The 26,464-nt window shown below is 37.2% G+C and overlaps 1 protein-coding gene across 1 annotated transcript in view; it reads right to left on the bottom strand.

Annotated features, from left to right (window-relative positions):
• The window catches only part of LOC150098992 (uncharacterized), a 700,419-nt gene that overhangs the window by 542,063 nt on the left and 131,892 nt on the right, over positions 1 to 26,464 (bottom strand). The window contains exon 10 of the mRNA XM_090405788.1: positions 20,107 to 20,160. Coding sequence (XP_090261914.1) covers positions 20,107 to 20,160 — 54 coding nt within the window. The remainder of the gene's footprint in view (positions 1 to 20,106; positions 20,161 to 26,464) is intronic.

Raw genomic sequence — 26,464 nt, 5'->3', positions numbered from 1 at the left:
GTCATATTGTGTTCTTATATATTAGGGGAGGGCAGAGTAATTGGACTATGTAGTATTTTATCTATTTTGTAGGGATTATAGCCATTGGCCAAGAGCATATGGCACAGATATTTGAGTTCTGTGGTCAGAGCTGTATCGTTAGAACAAATGGCTCTGGCTCTGTGTGTAAGTGTTTTTAAAATGCCATACTATTGGACTGGATGATGATGTGATTGTTTATGTATACCACACTGCAACAGCAAATCCAACTTCACACAAGTAGCAATAAAATATCAATTGAAAAAAGTGTCTGACAAGGATACTCTCTATCACCAAAAATCTTTACAGCAGTCCTTCAAGGAATATTTAATAATATAAACTGGACAAACCTTGGTATAAAAATTAATAACAGAAACTTAACACACCTAAGATATGAAGATGATATCATAATTTTTGCAAACACTCCAGAAGACCTTAATATAATGATAGAAGACCTATATCATGAAAGCAGAAAAGTTGGTCTAAAGATAAACAGAGAAAAAACTAAAATCATGTTTAATCATTTTGTAACACCAAAAAAACATTTTTTTTTGGTGTTACAAAATGCCTGGGACACATTCTGAAGATTGAAAAGCATTTTTCAAAACAATGATGTCCCACTCTGTTTAAAAAGGAAGACATTTAACCAGTGTTTACTTCCAGTCATCACATATGGTTGTGAAACTCAAAGAAAAATGGAGAGGTTGATGCTAGGCATCACATTAAAAGATAAGTGAAACACCTGGATAAGAAGCCAGACTCACATCACTGATATCATTCTTTACCATAAGCGACTAAAATGGAAATGGGCTGGACATCTATCCAGGAGAGAAGATGAGTGATGGACCACTATACTATCAAACTGGATTCCAAAAGAAGGGAAGTGAGGCCGAGGATGTCCTAAAAGAAGGTGGAGTGATGAGCTGTCAAAATTTGTTGGGAAAAATTGGTCAACCATTGCCAAGAACAGAGAAAGGTGGAAAGAAGTGGAGGAGGCCTTCATCCAACAGTGGACAGAAAATGGCTGAAAAGAAGATGATGATGTTTAGATCTCCAAAAAGGACCAACTCTTTGTTTTTAGTTATATCAGCTGCTTTCTCTAATGCCTCAAAAAATTCCTGTATTTCTTCCTTAGTAAAACCTTCTGTGGGACCATAGGCACAAATAAGTCTCACTGTTTGGTTCCTTCCTATAAAGTCAATCCTATTATATTGATTTGGTATTTATCCAATTCTTCTGCTAGTTCCATTTCTTTTCCATTGATGCTTCTCATGTTGATGATGCCAATCTTAAACTCTGCTGATGTCGAGTTGAGATCTGGTCCAGTAGCTGACTTTCACCCTAGTTCCTGGATGAAAACAATAGGGCTTTTTTTAAACCTGGTTTTACTCCATTTTTCCCAAGTAAGCAAACAGACAAAATGTCACGTTTGCGTCTGCAATTGATGCAAGACTAGCTGATCCTACAGGTAGTGCAAGACCAAGGCAACTCGTGGTAAAGGTGGAGCAAGCTCTGATCACTAATCTTAATATTTACCCTTAATGCCAAAACACATCTCCAAGAAGGGGATGTATAATGTTTTGTATTAAAGGCAGGGGGCCACTACCCAGACCGGTTTCGACCTTTATTGAGGTCTCATCAGTGGGAGCCAGGCTAGAAATACCAAGATTTAGTAATGCAGAGCTTGTAAGTATTTTACCAAAACAAGTTACCATAAGGTGTTATAACCTTATTAAATAAAAATCTCAGGAGGAGATATAAATGTAGAAAGTATTTTACCTTGGGTATAATAAATGTTAAAGATACCAAGCAATTTTTAAATCTAGTTTTACTCCATTTCCCATATACCACCTTTACCACGAGTTGCCTTGGTCTTGTACTACCTGTAGGATCAGCTAGTCTTGCATCAATTGCAGGTGCAAACGTGACATTTTGTCTGTTTGCTTACTTGGGAAAAATGGAGTAAAACCAGGTTTAAAATGGCTTGGTATCTTTAACATAATTGTACCCAAGTTAAAAATACTTTCTACATTTATATCTCCTCCTGAGATTTTTATTTAATAAGGTTATAACACCTTATGGTAACTTGTTTTGGTAAAGTACTTACAAGCTCTGCATTACTAAATCTTGGTATTTCTAGCCTGGCTCCCACTGATGATACCTTTTTCAGCGGCCCTGAGAGAAAGCTCCATGTTCCAGTCCTTCTTCAAACCTGTTCCAGCGGATTCCAGCAACAGTATAGGAGAACCGAAAAGAGAGCTCCAATTGAAGTCCTGCCTTGGTAAGATTCCTTTGTTCTTTTTGTGGTTTTTTTTTTAGGCCTATACACGGCATTCTGCTATTTTATAGGAATAGACTATCCTTGGAAAGTCTTCTTCCTTTCTTTCGTTAAATAATGTCTTCGGTTTTACCGAGGGTAAGAACCCTCGGGTTCGAAATAGATACTGATATTCACCAGAGGACGTTTGCGAGGGCTATTATTGACTGTGTCGGGGCAGACAATATTTCCGGTTTCACCCCTTATGGGGGGGGGGAGGTTTCAAGTTGTATGCAAAGACGCTGCTACTAGAGAAAAACTTCTGAAAGGAGTCGAGTGCAAGGCAAAAATTTTTCAACCTTTTGTGGTAGGAAGCTTTGTCAAAAGAGTAAGAATAGATCGTTTTCCGCTTGAATACTTAGAAGAAGACAATGACATCATAACTAAAGTCTTCTCGAAATGGGGAGCTGTTCGGGATGTCGAAGTTGGCACGGACGCTGAGATCCCACAATGGAAATCTGGTGAAGTCACCTTTTCCGTCATGATGAAGGCGGAAATTCCGAATTTCGTCAGGATAGGATCGGCCAGGGTAATGGTGAGTTACCCGGGAGTAAAGAGGCAATGCTTTAGATGCGGCGCCCTCACTCATCTAGGGGCCCAGTGCCCGAAGTTAATATGCAAGAACTGCCTAACAGCGGGCCATACAGTAGCACAGTGCCAGTCAGCATGCCTAAAATACAGCACTAACGGCCATAAGGTGGACACCTGGCCGGACAGAAACCTGGCCGAAAAATTGGGAGGCAGTATTATGCCCAACACGGAAGCAACAGCCAAAAATGTCATTGGTGCAGAACAGAAGAGTTCCCTACCCTGAAGGCTGCGCATGAGGGAACAACAAGAAAGAATCATGCCGCCAAGTCTGAAACACTGCCGAATACACCAATAGAGAAACCTACAAGCAGGAAAGACAAAAGGCAGAAAGAACCAGCCACCGAGCAAACCGCCACTACAAATGTAGCAACCAAAAATAACCAGCAGCACCAACAAAAAGGAACTATCACTGCAGTCACATTAGACGATGACACGGAGGCAGTAGATATGGAAATCAACAATGCAGAAAGCACACAAAAGAGGCCAGCCAGCCCTGAAGAAGTAAATATAAAAAAACCAAAACCAGCTGAAGTTGGAAAAATAAAGTCAACTTCAGAACCCACAAAGTTCCCTCACGCAAAGGCCAATGCACCTATATTGCATCTCTTAAAAGATTTCCCCGAGGAGGAGGCGAGACTACGAAAAGCAATAGAAACATTCGGAGACATTCAACTGATACTCACAGGACAAAATGGGCCAAGAGTCGTCAGTGCAGAATGGAACGACGTGTTTGTCGATAATATAGATGAAATCACTCCTGAAAAGATCATTGGTCTTATCGATGCAAAGGACGACGTGGGACTAGCACTGCACAGAGGCCTCTACATGCTAAACCACGTCCGTGGAGACAAATTAGCAGATCTCATCATTAAAACCCACAACAATAGACAGCAGGAGGATTTAAACCTCGCCTAACAAGTCAGTCGACTCCTAGTATCGATCTGCCAGAGGGGGGGGGGGAAATCTGGTTTGTTTTTTCTTCTTTTTGTCCTCTTTCAGATTAGAATTTTTGTTGTAAAAAAGGTCTATGTCTATTCCACACAGGAGGGGGTATCCTGAGAACCTGGGCTGCGAAGGCTTACACCGAGGCGGTGCAGCTCCTTGTGGGCTGCATCACCCAGGCCAGGCTCTGCCCCCGCTCTTCTCAGTATTAAACTGGTCATTCCGGTTGAAATTTCAGAATTTTCCTAGTTTCTTACAAAGTGTTATATGTAATTTTATAGGTTATTTACCAGTTCCTCTTTTTCATGTGGTGCTTCTTTCATTTGTTTTTCCCCACTTTCCTCGGGCAGACACCTGAAGAGGTGACTGACCGGGGAAAGCTGAAAAGAACGGATGGAGGGAGATAATGTCGGAGATCTGCTTGGTGCTGACATTTAAGTCAGGCCAAGTAGATCGACTGAGGCCTCTTTTAACTATCTACTGCTATCCACTCTATCTTTCTCCTCCTCTCTCACTATCAAGCTGACTCTCAGCACAACTTTTTTAAATCTAAAGAGGCCAGTGATGAAAGGCATGAACTCCCATTCGACCTCAATAAAGGTCAAAACCGGTCTGGGTAGTGGCCCCCTGCCTTTAATACAAAACATTATACATCCCCTTCTTGGAGATGTGTTTTGGCATTAAGGGTAAATATTAAGATTAGTGATCAGAGCTTGCTCCACCTTTACCACGAGTTGCCTTGGTCTTGCACTACCTGTAGGATCAGCTAGTCTTGCATCATAATAAATTTAATTTAATCCTTTATCCAAGTGTGAGCAAACAACGTTTGCACCTGAAAGTATCTTCAGGACTGGGGTAAGGTGATACAACACCAGGGCAACTCGTTGCAAAGGTGTAGCAAGCTACCAACACTCCTGTCCCAGTATCTCCTATAATGCAAAACACATCTCCTTGCGGATATGTCTAATGTTATGCATTAAGGGAAGGGCCACTACCCAGACTAGTTTCGACCTTTATTGAGGTCTCTTCAGTGGGAGCCAGGCCCAAGCTGAGATACCAGGCAGAAGCATTCGCAGGTCAAAAAAGGGTGGCACACCATTTGGCAACTCCTATAGGTAGAGATGACCTGCGAATGCAGGTCAAAAAAGGGTGGCACACCATTTGGCAACTCCTATAGGTAGAGATGACCTGCGAATGCTTCTGCCTGGTATCTCAGCTTGGGCCTGGCTCCAACTGAAGAGACCTCAATAAAGGTCGAAACTAGTCTGGGTAGTGGCCCTTCCCTTAATGCATAACATTAGACATATCTGCAAGGAGATGTGTTTTGCATTATAGGAGATACTGGGACAGGAGTGTTGGTAGCTTGCTACACCTTTGCAACGAGTTGCCCTGGTGTTGTATCACCTTACCCCAGTCCTGAAGATACTTTCAGGCGCAAACTTTGTTTGCTCACACTTGGATAAAGGATTAAACTAAATTTATTATACTCTAACCAAGTGAAAAATAAACTTTCAATAGTCTTGCATCAATTGCAGGTGCAAACGTGACATTTTGTCTGTTTGCTTACTTGGGAAAAATGGAGTAAAACCAGGTTTAAAATTGCTTGGTATCTTTAACATAATTATACCCAAGTTAAAAATACTTTCTACAATAGGGCTTTGTTTAACTGGGCAACACTCCAGTGAGCAACAGAAAAGGACAACCCAAAAGGATCAACCTTAAAACAAAGTAAGAAACTCAAACTGAGAAAATTACAAATAGGAACATTTAATTATAGAACATTAAGAACAGAAGATCCGATCATTCTCGAAGAAGAGCTAAAGAGAATAAAATGGGATAAAATAGGATTAAGTGAGGTAAAAAGGAGGGATGAGGAATTCATACAACTTAAAAGCGGCCACTACTTTTACCATTATGGAACAAATATAAAAATAGGAGGAGTAGGATTTATCATCAAACAATCCTTAAAAGAAAATATATAAGAAATAAAATATGTATTGAACAGAACTCACATTGAAAATCAACAATAGATATAAGCTAAAAATTAGTACAAATTTATGCCCAAACGCAATCTTATTCAGAGGAAGAGAAAGAAGAGTTTTATGAGGATATGCAAAAGACAGTAGATAATAATAAGAAAACTTTTTTTTTTTATCATAATGGGAGACTAATGCAAAAACAGAAAAAAAAACTTTTCCCAAATTGAAACAACTGGAATTAGGAGAGAGAAATGAAAATGGAAATATCTTAATAGAATTTACAGATGCCAACAGACTCTAAGTCATGAACACATTCTTTAAAAAAACGCTCAAAAAAGAAATGGACATAGAGAAGTCCAAAATGAAATAGACTATATCCTTTGCAACAGGAAATATATAATACATGATGTATCAGTCATAAATCAGTTCAGAACAGAAAGCGATCATAGATAAGTAAGAGCTGAAGTTATGTTGTCCATCAAATCAAAAAAGAAAGAAATTAGTAAATACAGCCAAAAAAAATTGACCCTAAGATAATAAGTGAAAAACAAAAAGAATATAGAAACACAGTAAATAAAAAATTAAATAAAATAATGAATAGATAAAATAATAAAAATGAAGAGGATATTGATAAACTAAATCAAGCAATAACAGATATCATAGTAATATCTGCAAATAATTTTAAAAGTACATCAGCAAAGAATAAAGAAAACAAGCTTTCAGAGGAAACCATAAACATGATGAAAAAGAGAAGAGATATGAAACATATCTCTTCTTCTTCTTTTGCATAGAATTATGCAAAACTATAAGGAAAAGAGCAATAACAGATATCATAGTAATATCTGCAAATAATTTTAAAAGTACATCAGCAAAGAATAAAGAAAACAAGCTTTCAGAGGAAACCATAAACATGATGAAAAAGAGAAGAGATATGAAACATATCTCTTCTTCTTCTTTTGCATAGAATTATGCAAAACTATAAGGAAAAGAGCAAGATATGAAATCAGAACTTATAACACTAGCAAAATCAAACAACAAAAATATTAAAATTCTAAGAAGCCTGATGATTGGAAACAAATACTTAGTAGCAATAAAAGAAAATAATGGTACAGTAACAAGAAATCCAAAAGGAATTATCAAAAGACTAAAAGAAATTTACAAAGAACTTTATAAAGATGAATCAGATAAGACCTCCCACGATGAGTCTATGACTGCATGGAGTCATAGACTCATCGTGGGAGGTCCACTGTTATACACACAGTTTATCATACTATGCCAATAATGCAATATTAACATGAATTCATAAAAAAGGAGATAAAGAAGAAGCCAAAAATTACAGACCAATTAGCTTATTATCAGTTCTGTACAAAATACTTACAAACACAATAACTGACAGAATAACACCTATTCTGAATTTAAAACAATCAGTAGAGCAGGCTGGATTATGAAAAGGATATAGTACAATCAACATATAATGCACTGAAGCAAATCATGGAAAAAAAATAGAAGAATATCAAAAACCTCTCTGTTTAGCATTTATAGATTATGAAAAAGCCTTTGACATCGTCAAAACTTTTGCAATAATAGAACAGCAACTATAAGACAACAAATAGAAAGCAACAAGATTCCTATACAAAAGGGGATAAGACAGGAAGATTCTATATTCCTTAAAATTTTTACAGCAGCACTTCAGGAGATGATTCAAAAAATTAACTGGAGTTCTAAAAGCATGACAATAAAAAGCAAAAAATTAACCAATTTAAGATACACAGATGATATTGTATTAATTTTAGAATCAGTACAAAATCTACAGGTAATGATAAAGATACTGAACATAGAAGGCAAGAAGATAGGTCTTAAAATAAATAGAAAAATAACAGAAGTATAGCAGTATTTCTGGATTATGTAAAAAATAAATAAAAACACAAAATATGTGTGTGTGTGTGTCATATCTAGGGAGATATGATGCAAGGCGATTTCCTATTGCCTTCCTTGCCATAAGTATTTATGACTGTAGCCATGTGTGTGTGTTCATGGAGCCGGTTTGCCTGTCCTGGGGGGGGGGGGGAATTCCAAGTTTCCAGGTGAAAAAAAACCCTACCTCCGTATGAGACTGGCTAACTCACCTTTCATAGAAAAAGATCAGATAAAGATTCCTCATGTCAATGACAGGAATCGAACCCAGGTCTTTCTGACCCTTTTCGGAAAGACTTCGGTTCGATAAAATTTTCTACTATGCCAATCTTATAGAACCTTTTTAATGTGTGATGAAAGCAAGAACTAGATGTTATCCCTGGAGGTTGTATAAGACTGGTTAATAAGGGTGTGTATGGACTAAATTTCTTGCTTGGAGAATTGTGAATGAGTGGAATGGATTATTAGGGTTAGTTGTGAGTGCCATGAGAGTGAATGAATTTAAGGAGAGGTATGATTGATATTGTGCATATAAAAAATTCGTTTTGATCTCCTGCAATCTTCTGACTCTATAGAGATACCCATATAATAATAATAATTAGTACTGTGGGTGGACTAAGGATGTTTTTCTATTTTTATTAATTATATACAGGGGTCCTCGAGTTACGTTGGCGATCCGTTCCTACGGACCGATGCAAGGCGATTTTCGATGCAAGTGGGAATTACCATAGCCTAAGTTACTTACCTAACCTAAAACACCTTAAAGTCATACGTGTACATCAAGAAACAGAACTAGGCCATAGGAAAATGAAAGGGAGAACATAATTACTGTATAGTACAGAAAAACGACAAAAATGAAACTGTAATAAAAAAACAAACATAAAACAGTCTTTTCGCCTTTTCTTGAATTAACATGAGGGCGCTAATTGGGATATGGCGTTGATGCTGGTCTTCCAGCCAAAGAACAAGAAGCCTTTCCATCTTAATCATAAGCCTATTACGTTTTTTTCGTAATCACAGTCGATTTCATGGGCGCCAATCCTTTCACGTGTTCAAGGATACAAACATTATCCTTGATAATAGTCCCGACTGTGGTACGACTTAAGTTCAACATGCGGCCGATGTCATTGCCGTTTTCCCTTTTTTGGCCTTTACATTACATTTCACTTCTAATGTAATGGCTTTCCTTTTCTTCGACACACTACCATAGGAAGAGTCTGCCTTATTGGGAGTCATATTGAAGGGTAAAAAGTCACAAAAAAACACAAACACAAAAGTGAGAGAGCGGATGTAAACAAAGCATGCGGTACCCAAAGAGCGTATGCTGGGACCCAAGCTATGCCACCTCTTCCAAACAAACAGCACATAATGGCGTATTCTTCCGCCACGCTCACAAACAAGTTCGCCCGTGACGTTTGAATTTTACGTCGCACTGCTTCAAGTCGAAATTTATTTTTTAAATTATTTATGAGATTACCGCCGTAAAGTTGAAATGATGCATGTCGAGGATGACGTGGGTCGAGGATCCCCTGTGTGTGTGTGTGTGTGTGTGTGATGATTCATTGACTCGGTTGAAATACGTATTGTAAAATAAATTGAATGACTTAAACCGAGAGTTAGGTAAAAAAAAAGGGGGGTTTAATAGTAAAACATGACTAGTTTCAGCTTATAACAGCCTTCATCAGGTGACATTATAAAAGAAAAGAAAAAACACTAAACACTGAAGGTTAAAAAACTATGAACAACACAGAGAGTCTCTATACATAATTAGCATGAAAACGTTGTAGTTGGATGCTCGTATATATATATATATATATATATATATATATATATATATATATATATACATATATATACATATACATATATATACATACATACACACACACACATACACACAAGCTTCCATAGCTCAGTCAGTAAGCCCTTTGGTCAGAAAGACCTGGGTTCAATTCCTGTCATTGACATGAGGAACCTTTATCTGGTCTTTTTCGATGAAAGGCTAGTCTCCTCTTTTCTACCTATCAACTAAACTTTGCAACCCATACACCGTCAATCTATCCTCACAGGGAGCATTCCAGTGACTCTCTTCTGAATCCTCTTCACCACTTTCTAATCCCTAAGAAATCCAAGTGACCAAATCTGTGCACAATTGTCAAAATGATGCTGAATCATAGCTCATAAAAATAGAAAATCACATCTTTTTTCAATATCCAAGTAATCCTTTGAGCAATTTTACCAATTTTGAAATATGCCCGTTGAGCTTCAACTTTCTGTCCACCATTACCCTCAAGTACCTAGCCTCATCAATTTCCTGCACTCCACCAGTACAATCAATATGAGACACAGAATATAATCTCATCCATCCAATTTTGCAACATTAAATTGAAACTATTATCCTTCACCCACAATGCCAATTTATTTAAATCATCCTGCAGGATATCTATATCACCATTATCAACTAATGCCCTCTCCAGTTTTTCATCATCAACAAACAACTGATTATTCCCCCTCTTAAAACATTCCCTATATTATTAATATCCAAATTAAAGAGTAGTGGCCCTAGTATAAAGCCCTGAGGCACTCCATCCACCATATACTCTCTGGTGTCTGTTTGTCAGCTGCCCCCTCCATCCCATAGTAACAGCTTCATCATTCCCATTTGCTCCAAATTTTTAATGGTCTTCCATGTGGTATTCTGTCATGTATCTTTGCAAAGTCTAGCAGTATCATAGTAAAGCCATTTCTCTTATCTCCTCTTAAAATATCCTGCTATAATTCTATTATGAAATGTGAGGAAATTACTAAGTCAGGACCTATTACAAAAACCCTGTTGTCCATCATAGAGTATCATATTTCTATCCACCCATTGCTGAATTTTACCTGTAACCAACTATTCCAATACCTTAATACCACTCCTGAGATATCGATTGGTCTGTAATTTGCTACTTCTGTCTGGAGGGCACCTTTATATAATGAAATATTTTACCCTCTTTCCACTCCTTTGGAACCTTGCCAGAGCTGAGACTTACATTAAACAACTTTATCAAAGGCACTGCCAATTCTCTTGCACATTCATACACAGGCTGACATGCCATCTAGTCTTGCTGCTGTATTCACATTGATATTTTTCGATATGCTGAACACCTCCTGTTCATCTACCTCAATTCTCACATCAACAACTGCAAAATCTCCACCTGGATGATACCCCTTTCCAGACAGTGAAAACATGTTGAAGAAATACATCTAGTATAATAAAAAACATATACAAGTTAAAAATTGGTTATCTATTATTGGGAGTTTACATTTTCAACAATTAAAACCAATGTCAGCCAAGACATCTCAAAATGAAGCTAACCTCCTCTTCAGTACTTTTTTTTTAAATATGAGATGAATGGCTCACATTTTTATATGCGATTTTTTTTTTTTTTTTTTCAAATGAAGTTGCTCAAGCAATCAATACCCATAGCATATTTCTTCTTCTCCCTTTAGTAGTTGGTATTAATGGATTAACAAATAAGGCTAGGTGTTGGATGTTATTCATAACTTATTTTAACAGTACTACAACACCAAATGAACTAAATTATAAATAGATGTTTAGTAACTGGCTATTTCGCTGGATTTCAAACCAGCATTTTCAGGTCAAAATGTGTTACAGTTTACATGCAACAATGAGTAAGTAAAACAATTCAAATTGTAATGGACAAAAAAAATCTAAAGTCCTAATTTGGTGCCCTCTAATGTTGTAAAAAAGAAGTATTACAATTGCATAGGAATTGATCTTAAGATAACAGTCTCCCAAACTTTTAGCAAATTAATGCAGTCGTACTTGTTAAGGTTAGGAGAATGCTTCACAGCCATTGCTGATTCCAAAAATAATTTTTCTTCTGACCTGTAATGACTTCTATATATAGCACACTGGTTTTCTTCCATCTAATCCTGTGTGAAGGGGTGTCCAAAGCATAGTCTATCAGTCTAGACTTGTCATAATAATGGTAGATAATGTATTTCTTATGTTGTCCAAGGCAGGTGTCAACAGATCTTCCTGTCTGTTCATAGTAGGACAAGTCACAAGACATGTAAAATTAGCAACTCTGCTAATTTGACATGTGGTGTGAAAGTCATATTTTATTAGTACTTTGGCTATATCTTTTCAGATGTACTTTGAATACAGGGGAAAGGATTAGTGATGTTTTGTTCTTGTGTGTGTGTGTTGTTTGAGGAGGGCCATGTAATATTTTATATATTTTGTAGGAGGTGTAGTCACTTGCCGGGAAAGTAGTTAAGTTCCGTAGTGAGAGCTGAACATTAGAACAAATAGTCTTAACTCTGTGTGAAAGTGTTTTTAGAATACCATTGTTAAATTGTGATTGATAAAATTCCTAAGAGAATTTATTCTTTCATAATTTAACAAGCAAAGACCCTATAATAGAAAATTTGCTTGCATCTAAGAGTGTAAATTACATATATGTGAACAAAATTAGAATATATTAAACAAAAAGAGAATAATTGCAAAAATGCATAGGAAAAGAGTGTTATTCCATTATGTAGAAAGATTACTTAAGCTAGTTAAATATTGGTGGTGAAATTCTAGGGAAAAAGAATGTTAATGTATGATTAAAGCAGTATACCATTCCTAGGAATTAGATAGACAAAGCTTAGATGAATGACTCACAATTTTTAACGATAATTGTAGCCTAATCCAAGGCCTAGAGCACAGGATTAAAGGAAGTTGCTGCAAGCATATCGGGTGCACATGGCACATGATGAGTAGGCAGAAAAGAAGTAATCCTCTACCGAGAGATATCGCATTGAGCGCTGTCGATGAGTCGGGGGAGGGGGGATTATGGAAGGTGCCGATAGGATGTGGAGATATAAAAGAGTTAGGACCCCCCCCCCCCCAAGAGGCTTTTTCCTGGTGGCTTTGGTTTTGGTGTGTGGACTTCATGAGTGGAGGGACGGTTCCAGAGCACGAGGTAAACTCTCTGCCCTGATGCCCGGCAGAAGGAAACAGAAGACACTGCGTATCCACGGGAAAGGTTATGCATCTCAAGGTCTGAGGTGAATCACATTACTCGAAGAAAAAGGGGTAGTCTGTGAAGAGGCCTCAGAATCTAGGTAAAAAGGTAACATGTGCGAAAGAGTGACTTTGCCCCAAGAATCCTATTGAAAAGAAAGCATGACCGACTGAAACGAATGGGCCTGCATATGATCGAGGAATCCCAGATACTAACCCCAGCATGAGGAAATCAATTGAGGGTCCAAGAACAAGTAAAGAGAGGAACAAGCACAGGATCTAACTATAATACGGTATCGTGAAATTTTATTGTTAAATAGTGTAAATGAATGATATGTGAATCAAGATCTAAGGACTTAACAAAAATAAAATTTAGGACTGTAGCAAATTATAAGTGTGAAAGTAGAAGTGTAATTTAAAGAGTGATAACCTTAGGATGTGCGAATACAAGGTGATAATGCATGTTTACTAGGTTTTAATTAAGAGAGTTATGAGGATCTTATTTGTGAAGTAATATAGAACAGCTCTACTGTTAATCCTATGTGAGTTATGAGAATTTATTGTTCGTATTTGATAATTATGATAGGACATAAATTTGTAGTTTAGAAATTATCTTTCCCAGACTTCCATGAACTGTATATATATGTTAGCATGTTAAATAAATCTTTTGCTAACTCTGATTCAGTTGTTTGTTAGTACTATCCGATGCACCACTTGCCAAATACGTGAACCTAAGCGGGAGATTTGAGTAGTGTGTCTACGGTCATGATTGCACGTTGTTAGTCACTGAGGTACAGCTGGGTATTCACTTCTTGTTTAAGATTTTCTCCTTTAAACTAATTGTTCTAAGTGGCGCAGCGATAACAAATAAATGTCTTAGGATTTTATGAGAAGAAGAACCTCAGAAGCTTTGTTGCATTTGGATTTTGGCTCCACCCCAGGGCAATTCCCCTTGTACTTAGATAGTACCACATGACACCAAGGGGCGAATAAACGTAGAGAGCACAGATATCACAGTTAATAAGAAAAGATGACACAACACCATACTGTTAGGCTGGATGATGATGATGATGATGTGATTGCTTATGTAGGTATCTTCCTGTGTGCATGTTGGCTTTCTATAAATGGAAAAGATAGTGAATCATCTGAATGGCGAGTGACTATGAACAGCAAGTTTTCTACTATGAAGTGAATTTTAGAGTATTGACTTTTTATGTAAGTTACAAAAGAATCCAAAATGTCTTGCCCATAGGGCCAAATAGCAAACACATTATCAACAAAGCATAACCACACTAAGGATTCATGCATAAGAGGTGTAGAATGTTTTGGTGCTGGTAGCATGTGATCGATTGATATTCCTGTAATTAAAGTCTCCTGATGGGAGACTTTAATTACAGGAATATAGACAGGAAGGAGGACATTGTGTATGGGAACAGGGAGAACGATTTGTGGAAGTATCTTAAGTACCTCAACACACAGCGATTGTTATGTTTATACAAAAATGCAAGGAGCATTCGAAACAAGAGAGCTGAGTTTGTGGCAGTGATCAAGACGGTATGCCCAAAAGTAATTGGAATAAGTGAAACTTCCAAAAAGTGTGGAAGTTGATGGTGCATACATAGATTTTGAATCTGTGTGGTGCGAAGTTGAAATAAATAGGTTAGTACATCTGATAGGATGCTGTTATAGGCCAGGGAATGCAGAGAATACTGATTGTGAAATGTTTACGGAAATTAGTTGGGGATGTAAAAAGAAGATGATCATCCTGATGGGAGACTTTAATTACAGGAATATAGACTGGAAGGAGGAGATTGTGTATGGGAACAGGGTGAGCGATTTGTGGAATTTCTGAGAGAAGTATCTTAAGCAGCATGTGATTGAAGCAACAAGGGCTTTAATGTTTTGGATATGGTGATAACTTCACAAAATGTAGTCGTTAATGAGGTGTTGACACTGCCACCAGTTGGTGAGAGTGATCATTATTTAGGGCCTCTATGTAGTCAAAAGCCTCATCATGGGAGGTCCTTCCTAGGAAACACAAGTCTATCGAGGCTAATTGTGTGAGGTCCCTCCTAGGAAATACAAAGTCTATCATACCACTCCTTAAACTCATTGACCATTCTCACTCTCACCACTCTCTCAGGCAATGCATTCCATGGTTCAACCACCCTCCATGCAAAGAAACCACTCCTCACCATCTTGCTTACAGTTTTCTTTCGTAACTTCGAGGGATGGCCCTTGTCATCACTCCTTCCCGCTGTTCAACCAAGCGAAAGAATTCCCCAGTGTCAACCCTGTAACCTCCTCTCAGCAGTTTAAAAGTCTGAATCATATCACCTCTCCTTCTATCCACCAAACTCTGCAGTCCACATTACCTCAGCCAATCCTCATAACTAACATTGTACAGTCCTGAAACTGTCTTTGTTATCGCCTTTGTATCCTTTCCACAGTTAATTTATCCCCTTCAAATCCTGGAGACCAAATCTAAGAACAATAGTCTAAGTGTAGTCTGATCAGAGTCTTATACAACAGAAAGATAACTCTTATCTCTGCAAGTCAGCATCCTTCTAATTATTGCAGCAATCCTCTGTGTTACCTTCACCAGCTTTGCAATACGTCCCCTGAATTTTAGGTTTCTATCAATCATAAACCCCAGATCTCGTCTCCCCTACTTCCTCCAGTATAGCTCCTCCAACAGAGTATGCAGCAGCCCATCGATGTGTCCCAAACCTCACAACCTTACATTTTGCTGCATTAAACCGACACAACCATTCATTTGTCCATCGGTCTAGCTTATTCAAATCCTCCTGCAGGACTACAAAATCTGCACTATTACTTATAACCCTTCCCAGCTTCACATCATCTGCAAACAACTGAATATCCCCCTGCAATCCACTGGCAATGTCATTGATATAAAGGTTAAACAATATAGGTCCCAGTACTGAGCCCTGTGGGACCCCACTTGTAACCCTCTGCCTCCTTGAAACCGCCCCACCATACACAACTCTCTGATACCTATCGGAAAGCCAATCCAGTTGACCAACCTGACATCCAAATCCATGTGCTGCAACTTAAATATCAGCTTATCATGTGGCACCCTGTCAAATGCCTTCGATAAAATCCAAGAAAATGGCAGTATATACCTTTCCCTCATCTACTGCTCATGTAACTTTATCATAAAAGGCTAACATATTGGTAAAACAAGAGCACTCTTTAATAAATCCAAGTTGACTCACAGATAACATTACCCTCACCTGCCCAGTGCTGTATACGGTCCCTCACTAATTTCTCCAAAATCTTAACAACTACTGATGACACACAAACTAGCCTATAATTAGACACTTCCAGTCTGCTACCACCCTTATGCAATGGCACTATCTTACCTTCCTTCCATTCCCTGGGCACCTTTCCCATAGCCAGACTTTCATTGAAAAGCCAGGTCAAAGGAGCTGTCAGTTCTTTAGCACATTCTCTCAAAACTCGTGGTGAAATAATATCTGGTACCACAGCTTCACTGACATCCAGAGTACTCAGTATTTGAAACACGCTCTCCTCCTGCACCTCTAAACCTCGAGCCTGCCCTATCCCTTTAACATTAAAACTAACTCCTCTAGGATGAAATACTCCAATAAAGTGTTCATTGAACAATTCCACTATGTCCTCTGCATCCATCACTCTATTCCCATTTTTATCCCACAATGTCATTCTTCCACAATCATTTCTCCTTCTACTGTCCTACTGGCCACATAGCTAAAAAATTCCCTAGAATTTTCTTTGGGTCTTAGGGCCAATCTCTTCTCATATTCCAGTTTCACTTTCCTTACCATACTAGTCACTCTCCTGGCCTGTGTCTTACATTCTTCATCTGCTCTTCACCTGTCTCCTTATATCTCTTCCATAGCCTCTTTTTCACATGCAATTCCTGTTTAATATTGTTTGTCATCGACTTTACACCAAATTGTGTCCTCTTCTTCACTTGTGGAATACAGCTTACTGCTAACAAATATTCCTTCACAATTTCCCAAGCACTAATGATATCCCAGCCTTCCAATTCCTCCCTCCATGAAACTTCCCCAAGTTGATGTCTAAGACTATTATAATAACCTGCCTTATAATTCCACATATGTTCCCATCTCTTTGATACTCCTGCAAGTCTATTCATCTTCCAAGTCAAAACCACACTGTCACTCTCTCCAACTGGAGGGAGAGATGTCATCTCAGTTATTATCAACTCTTCTGATGCTATGACCAAATCCAAAACTCTTGAACCTCTTGTTCCCTCTATTACATGTTGCCTAAGACATTTATCCCTCAAGAATTGTAGAAATTCCATTCCCTTATTGCTACATGCATCTTCCTCTCCCCAATTTATACTGCTGTAGTTAAATCTCCCATAACAATCAAGATGAAACAAGAAAAGGTCACTGCAAAATGGATACACGTGGATGTATAAAGCAGGTGATTATAGGAAGCTCTGTAGTCAGTTAGCATCAGTACGTTGGGTAGATGAGACGAGCGGAAAAGATGTTGAAAATGCATGGAAAATCATAAGGCAGTTTCCATCTGACAAATGCAATGTATGACTGCATACTGAGGGTTAAGCGAGTAAATAGAGTGGGAGTGAAATGGATGAACAGTGAAATCAAGCAAGCTGTGCTGGAAAAGAAAATGTTATGGAGGAGGTACAAGACATTGGTAGTGATCAGATCCATGAAGAGTGTAAGGTGCGAGCTAGAAAGGTGACAAGCATGGTAAAAAAAGAAAAGGTGCAGTATGAGAGGAGATTGGCTGGTCAGGCCAAGGTGAACTTGAAGGAATTTTTTTGCTACATGGCAAGCAAGAGGAAGAATAATTATGGCAGACTAACATTGGTGAATAGTCGTGGCAGCAGACTAACAGCTGTAAAGGATATAGTGGAATTATTGAACGAGCACTTTATCAGCGTATATCATACTGGTATAAATTATCCGGTACAATATATATAGAAGAGAGGAAAGTATTAAGAGAATTGGAAGTGAAAGAAACAGAGGTGTATCAGATGTTGGCTGGGTTAGATGTGAATAAGGCTGTGGGAATGGATGACATATCACCACGTATGCTTAAGGAATGTCCACCACAGTTGGTTATGACCTTGACCTGGTTATTTAATGTAAGTCTTGCAGTGGGTAGGGTTCCTAAGGAGTGGAAAGAGGGCAAAATAGTACCGCTCCACAAGCATGGTTCTAAGACAGAAGTCTCCAACTATAGGCCAGTCTGTATAACTGCAGTTGTAGTCAAGGTGTTGGAGAGATTGACAAGGAACAGAATACAGAATTGGGTTGATAGACATGGAATCCTTTATGAAGGTCAGCATGGATTTGTAAAGGGTAGGTCCTGTTTCAGTAATTTACTTCCATTTTATGATAAGGTGACGAGTGTGTTAGATAAGGGAGAATCATATACAGTGATTTTCTCAGACTTTGCAAAAGCGTTTGATAGATTACCACATGATAAGTTGATATACAAGCTGCAGAGGATGGGAATATATTGGTTAGCTGGATCAGAGACTGGTTCTCTGAATGATACCAGCAGGTTGTGTATGATGGAGCAGTGTCTCCAAAAAAAAAAAAAAAAAAGAAGTGTGACCAGTGGCATGCCCAGGGTTCTGTTCTTGAGACCCTGCTGTTTAACTTGTTTGTAAACGATATATCATGTGGACTAACTGGGGATCTTCAGCTATTTGCTGATGATGCAAAGTTGGGAAGAATTATAAGTAGCATTGCTGATGCTGAATCCCTTCAGGGAGATTTAAATAGACTTTTTACTTGGACAAAGAATGGATTGTAGTTTTAATGTCAATAAGTGCAAGGTGTTGCATTTTGGAGTGCAGAAATATAAGGCTATATACTATACTGATGGTGCCATACTGCAGGAAGTGGATGAGATTAGAGATTTGGGAGTGATGGTTGAAGTAGACTGTCAACCATCAGAGGGCATATTGCTAGGGTTGCACATCGCAGTACTGCTATGATGAGAAGTACTCTAACATGCACGGATACGGAAGTGGTTGTGCCACTGTATAAGGCACTGGTCAGACCACACTTAGACTATTGTGCTCAGATCTGGTCACCTGGTTTTCAATGTTATGTGGAGACATTTCAGTGGGTCCAGAGAGGAGTGACTAAGACAATATCAGGAGTTTGGAATGCTGCCTATAGAAAGGTTGAAGAGATGTACACTGCAGAGTTTGGTGGATAGGAGGAAGAGAGGTGATGTGATAGAGACGTTTAAGTTAGTGAGAGGATTTTATCAGATTAATCCAGAGGAGATTATAAAAAGAGTAGAAGGCAAGAGGGGAAGAAGGAAAGAACCAGAGGTCATTCCTTTAAGTTATGTTAAAGTGTGGTGAAGAAAGGTGTGAGGAGTAGATTTTTTACATGGAGAATTGTCAGTGAATGGAATGCATTACCAGAATATGTTATTAATGCAAGGAGTGTTAAGGACTTTAAGATTCTATATGATAAATATGTTGTCTGTTGAATGAACCTCCCACGATGAGTCTATCGACTCCATGGAGGGTGTAATAATAATAATAGTTGTGTGTTCATGCATAAATATTTCATAGTAAGTATTTTGTTCTTGAAATGTTCCATGTAAAAGTTAGCTGGGGGGGGAAGTCATTGCACTACCATTAATATGTTTGTAAATTTTTCCTTGCCAAATAAAATAATCTGCATATATAGTAAATTTGAGTAATTTAAAGATATCAAGGGGGAAGTTTGATCTTATAAAATCAAGAATGTCTTTTATTGGTACATTAGTAAATAAGGAAGTGACATCAAAACTTACCATTATGTGTGAATTTTTAAACAGATGTGCTTTTTAACCAGTGATGTGAAATGGACAGAAATTTTTTTTTTTATAAAAAGTAGAAGAGTTACAATTAAGGGGAATTACAATTAGTAAAAACATCAATAAATATTGATGATGTATATAACCTCATAATGATGTCACTGTTTTTTTGTACAGAAGTATCATTATCGCTAGAATTTCATTCATGACCTCATGTTTGCTTCATCCCAATTTGAGTTAAAGACAAGTATGTCGATCTATGACTGCTTTATAAGTAATTTGAATTATGCCAATTATAAATAAAAAAACATCATAAATAAATGAAAATGACAAACTGCAGTAATGAAGAAAATGTAACCAAATTACTACACTTACATCTTTTCCTGGTAGACCAATTTCCTGGCATACCAATGCCAATTATAAATAAAAACATGATAAATAAATGAAAATGACAAACTGCAGTAATGAAGAAAATGCAACCAAGTTACTACACTTACATCTTTTCCTGGTAGACCAGGTAATCCTCGTTCTCCTGGTAATCCTGGAGGTCCCTTTAAAATGAAATCAAAAATGTTAACTTATTATAAATAAGAATATGTTAATGAATGGAAACCAACATAAAAGATCACAATATATAAAATATTTAAATGTCTGAAAAAGAGAGCCAAAAGGCTTTACTTCGGCAATGCAAAATTATTCAAATTAAGTAGATATTGAATTCAACATTATTTCAAAGCCGAATAGAGAAACTATAAGAGTTTCATGTCAAATATATATAGAAACTTAGAAACAATAAAATAAAAGTTTCGGCAGATCCTTTTACTCTCTTTTACCCTTTTATTTCAATGCTCAGATTGAAGTGATGCAGAACTTATACTTTGCCATACAAGTTGCTAAAAAAGGTGTCACATCACAAAAGGCACCAAGAATTACTGAAAAAGAGAGCCAAAAGGCTTCACTTTGGCAATGCAAAATTATTCAAATTAAGTGGATATTGAATCCAACATTATTTCAAAGCCGAATAGAGAAACTATAAGAGTTTTATGTCGAATATATGTAGAAACAATAAATAAAAGTTTCGGCAGATCCAAGCATAAACAAACCTTTCATGATGGGGCAACTCATAGTAAAGGTGGAGTAAGATCTGATCACTATCCTTAGTATTTCCCATAATGTAAAACACATCTCCTATGTTATACATTATGGGAGGGGAGTCACTACCCAGACCGGTTTCGACCCTGTCATGAAAGGTTTGCTTATGATTGGATTCGCCAAAACTTTTATTTTATTGTTTCTATGTATATTTGGCATGAAACTCTTGTAGTTTCTCTATTCGGCTTTGAAATAATGTTGGATTCAATATCCACTTAATTTGAATAATTTTGCATCACCAAAGTGAAGCCTTTTGGCTCTCTTTTTAAGTAATTCTTGGTGCCTTGCATGATATCATATTTTGCTACAAAACAGTATTTTTTTTTTTTCACAAAATGTTATATTTACTTTTACATTATTATTGACATTAACAATTTCACTGCAAAAAGATATACTAAGGAGTAACCAATATACTCCTTAGTATACTAAGGAGTAACCAATCTTTCAAATGTATATGTCTATTAAATGATTTCATTAAGTCCTCATTTTATGTTTCATTAAAGTTTCACAATTATTAAACACCCATTATTCAGGATCTTGGAGCTTTATGACTCACTGTGGGTGGCCAAAACTAATCATTCATCACTACCTTTGCATTGTGCAAAGGTAGTGATGAATTCACAAAATGATGAATGATTAGTTTTGAAGACAACTCACAATAACAATGCTATGGTAAGAAGATACTGACAAGTAGGAGTATGGATAGCAATTCAGTTCATTTATCAAGCAACAGATCCAGTCATGGCATCTTTGCTAATTAAATTACCTCATTTCTAGGGATGACACCTTGTTTTTGTCCCCTTCTGACATGTACTGAAAAATTTCTTCTACATCTATACTATAAAATCCCTTTAAAAACCCCATGTTTCAATCATATTGCATCTTTTATTGCCTATCAACCAAATTTGGAACAACATGCCTTTAATCACTCATCACAGCAAGCATTTGACAAACCTAAACCATTTTAGTTATGCACCTGTGAATCCTCCCCACCACTTCCTCATCCCCTGAATAATCAGATGTATTTGATTTATATATATATATTTTTTTTTTGAAATATATTTGTATCAAAACCTGATGATGAAGAATAATAATTTCCATATCCTTATTAGTTGGTTTAGTATCCAACATCCAGATGATCTTTATACTATTTTATCCACTTTCATGTCTAATAAACTTTAACCCGTTCACTATCACTTTCAGATACTGCTCTTAAATTGTTTTGCAGAGCAGTCCCATAAATGTAATATACAGCTTATAATATCTTCAAATCAAGTTCATAATCTTATACTTTGCAAAAGTGTACTATTAAAAAAAAACCTTTGCAGGATCTCTCCATCGATTTACTATAGCTCTCTGTTCATCAAAAGCAAAAATCTGAATATATAAGAATATTTTTTTCCTCTATCTCATGTCAGATAGCTTCAAGCTGCTTCCTGACTTGCTACTTTCTTTCTGGTAAAGAAAAAGAAATCAGGTTGTGGGAGGAGGCCAGCAAAGCAGGCAAAAAGATGCTCCAAAGAGTTTCCCATTGAGCAGCCAGAAGGGAAAAAGATGATTACAAAAGAATGACTATACTAGATGAAGTTGGTAGTAAAATGACTGATACAGAAGATACCACAAAGCATTGAACAATCACAATGCTTTGGTGTATCTTTTGCAGAGCAAGTGAAACAGAGTATATCTATATGAAGAAATGTAGAAATGAGTAAACCTGAAATGTTTAGAATATTGATAATCTAGATGGCATTAAGGATTGGTGAAATGGTGCTACACATCTTAAGAGAGTATGCTAAGGAGCAGACAAACATAACTTGATTATTTAATGATTCTTGCCCTTGAAAGAAATCAATGAAAGGAAAAAAGATAAAATAGTATCACCTTCACAGAGGTGATACAAAAGTGGTGAAATAAACTGCATATTTCTGCAGTGTTATCTAGAGCACAGGACTGGTGGATGGGAACATATTTCTTTGTGAGAGTCAACATGGGCTCATTAAGAAATAGTCATGTTTCGGTGATCTGATGCATTCTATAACAGAATAATTACACAAACTGAAAAAAGTAATGCACATAATGTAATACTTCCAGATTTTGCAGAAGCATTTTATAGATTACCCCACAGAAAATCACTGTAGACACTACAACATATCAGTGGACTGAACAGACAACTGACTGAGAGAAAGATGTCAAAGAGTTGTATATCGATGGGCAATGTAGTACTCCAAGGTTCTATGTTCAGTTCACTATTCAATTTGCATTCAGTTATTTGGGAAGAGAGTGGGTTCAGTTGTTTACTGATGATTCAAAGCTGGACCTCTGTCCAGTTATTATCCAAAATAGGACCTGAAGAATTTCAATCACCTTGCAATGAAGGCATACATGTGGGAATATCACTTCAATGATCCAAAATTTAAGTATGCTTTGGAACTGAAATTAAGAACTACAGAGCTGCATACTTGGAAGGGTAGGGATGCAGGAAAAGTGGAAGAGGTAATGGATCTTGGAATGCTAGTGGACAGTACTTTACTTCCAAGAGCATAAATGCAAAGGTAGTAAAATGAAGAAAACTCACAACAATGCTGCTATGACAAGAAAACACTGACAAGTATGTGAAAGGATGACTGTTCTCTAGTATAAGGCTTTCATTATCTCACATGAGAACCACTATGCACACATCTCATAAACTAATTTTCATAGTGATATGGAGATCTTAGTAAAGGATGAAGAGACTAATAAATAAGATGATTTCAAAACTATGAAATGTAAATTATGAAGGTAAACTGAAAGGTATAAACAACATAGCAGGAGAAGAAGTGATGTGATCAAAACATAACTTGAGAGCAGACCACCAGACAGGTGTCTGTCTAAGGAAATTTTCTAAGGTTGAAAGATATATAATGAGAAACTCATCATCATCATGCGTATCAAGGATTTAGGCCTAGCATGGCCTGTTCCGGCCTTAGAAGTCATCACTGAATCGTTTAAAAGGACGTCCTGGTTTTCTTTTTCCTAATGGCTTGTACTTTAAGGCTTGTTTTGGTAATCTTTCTGTTTTCATTCTGGGGGACCCATTCTCCTCTCAAGGGACCCTGTAACCCCTAGAGAGCGTGTCCCCCTGGGTGGTGGATAGGGGAGCCCACCATGTGTGTGTATGTACATGCGCATGCATGTGTGTGTGTGTGTGTGCGTGCATGTGTGTGTGTATGGTGGGGTGGTCCGAATATACTGAATAAGGACTCGTGGACCAACAGAGCCATAAGGGGCAATCATCTTGATTGTAAGGGAAGCGGCACCTCCATGGACCCCTAGCTTGATCTATCCTCTCCTTCTTCTACTTTGAGGAAGATCCACTGACTTTAATCTTTCCTATAAGGCCTTATCGCCAACTCTTCTTATTTTATGACCTTATGCTATTAGAGTACTCGAGGGCCATGGGGTCTTTTCATTTCTGGCCTTACAACTATGCCTTCTCTATAAACCTTACTATAATTCTTCTATAATCAACTCTTTCCCCTTCAATATACCCTATTCCTCCTATAGGTTTAAATTCAGATGAAGGTTAGTTCAGAAGCCTTAAAGTAGCAGCCCTACCACTGAACTATTCCATCATCAGGCTAGTCCCCTGACATGGAGAACATAATCCTACTTGTAAGCTGACAGAAAAAGATAATCGGATTGAATCTATGGGAAACGACCCTGGAATGGAAAAAGTAAAACGAAAATGGAAACGACAAAATATAATACACATAGCAAACTGGAATGTAAGAGAAATAATGAGAAACTATCCTTGGAAATTATGTACAAGTGTGGTGAAAAAGGGTGTGAGAAATTTTTTTTTTGCATTGAGTGATGACTGACTGGAAAGCATTGCCAGAGTGCGCCATGAGTATAAGGTCTGTGAATAATAATAATGCAAAATACAATGAATTTAAAAGAAAAATAACAGAAAAAAAAAAAAAAATCAGCATTTTAATCATAATCAGGACGATTTTGTAGAATTCATCCATAAAAACAATAATGCACATATAGTGTTATGAATGATTATTAAAAGGAACCCTATTATTCTTCAAGAAGCCAGGATTCAAAAAGGTATTCAATTGTTTATTGTAGTTTCTGATTATATTACATGAGCTTCTAAGGTTTAAGACACATTTAAAAGTTTTTATCTCTGAAACTTCTTCAGAAATGTTGTCAGGATTGTTTTCACTTATATATGATTTTTTTTTAATCCTAAATTGGAGATCAATTATATGGCCTTACTGCATGCACTCTGGAATTTGGTAGACTTTACTTCTCATTTTATTATCCAAAAATAGTACTTAAGTATTTAAACAGAGAAAGGATGATTTAAATAAAACAGGGATTACTCATTATACCAGAAGCTTGCTAACTACTTCTTTCATGATTGTGGGTTCCCCTCCCCTTCCCCAAATGATACAGTTGGTTTCAATAACAATTATAATAAATTTAGTTTAATTCTTTATCCAAGTGTATGCAAACAAAGTTTGCGCCTGAAAATATCTCAGTATCTCCCATAATGCAAAGCATATCTCCTTGCGGACATGTATACTGCTATGCATTAAGGGAAGGGCCACTACCCAGCCTGGTTTCAACCTTTACTGAGGTCTCGTCAGTGGGAGGCAGACCCAAATGTGGAGATACTAAGGCAGAAGCAATAGGAAAGGTCATATTTATCTATAGGAGTTGCACAGGTGTACCAACTTATTATTGAATTACTCTGGATTTAGAGAAGGATGTTGGAAGTTTATTTTTCACTTGGTTAGACTATAATAAATTTAGTTTAATCCTTTATCCAAGTGTATGCAAACAAACTTTGCACCTGAAAATATCTTCAGGACTGAGGTAAGGTAGTGCAACACCAGGCAACTCCGAGCAAAGGTGGACCAAGTTCTCATCACTCCGTGTCTCAGTATCTCCCATAATGCAAAGCACATCTCCTTGCAGACATGTATACTGCTATGCATTAAGGGAAGGGCCACTACCCAGACCGGTTTTAACCTTTATTGAGGTCTCATCAGTGGGAGGCAGACCCAAATGTGGAGATACTAAGGCAGAAGCAATAGGAGAAGTCATATTTACCTATAGGAGTTCCCAACAAGTGTACCACCTTATTACTGAATTACTCTGGATTTAGAGAAAGATGGTGTTGCAATACCTTACCTCAGTCCTGAAGATATTTTCAGGTGCAAACTTTGTTTGCATACACTTGGATAAAGGATTAAACTAAATTTATTATAGTCTAACCAAGCAAAAAATAAACTTCTAACATCTTTACCTATAGGCAACTCCTATAGGGAAATATGACCTCTATGAAGGAAGTAAACTATCTATCAAAACAAGTAATAACAAATGCATCAAGTCTCTATAAACTGGTACAGGAAGAAGCTCTGCATCCAACTCTGACATTTTTTTCTCCCCTTGAATATAAATGACTCTATTGCAGTTTTGTTGGAAGAGTACCCACTTTCAAGTTACCACTGCTAGTGAAACTCAGGTGAACTGCATGAACTCGCTCTGGTTATTGAAAACAGAGATCAGCATTGATGTACAGCATTGCTATTCTGAAATCAGTTCAAGGGTGGCTATATTCTGAAAATTACAACCAACATACAACATGACCTTCTCAAAACATACCTCAAAATGTACATGAATATTAAATGAAATTTTACTTCAAATAGA

The sequence above is a fragment of the Typopeltis vanoorti genome, chromosome 15 (genome assembly GCF_054136105.1).
Source record: "Typopeltis vanoorti isolate ZY-2024b chromosome 15, IOZ_Tvanoo_1.0, whole genome shotgun sequence".
In the NCBI taxonomy this organism is placed as follows: Eukaryota; Metazoa; Arthropoda; class Arachnida; order Uropygi; family Thelyphonidae; genus Typopeltis; species Typopeltis vanoorti.
Note: the sequence above shows the minus strand (reverse complement) of the source record. Positions and strands in the feature narration are given on the sequence as shown.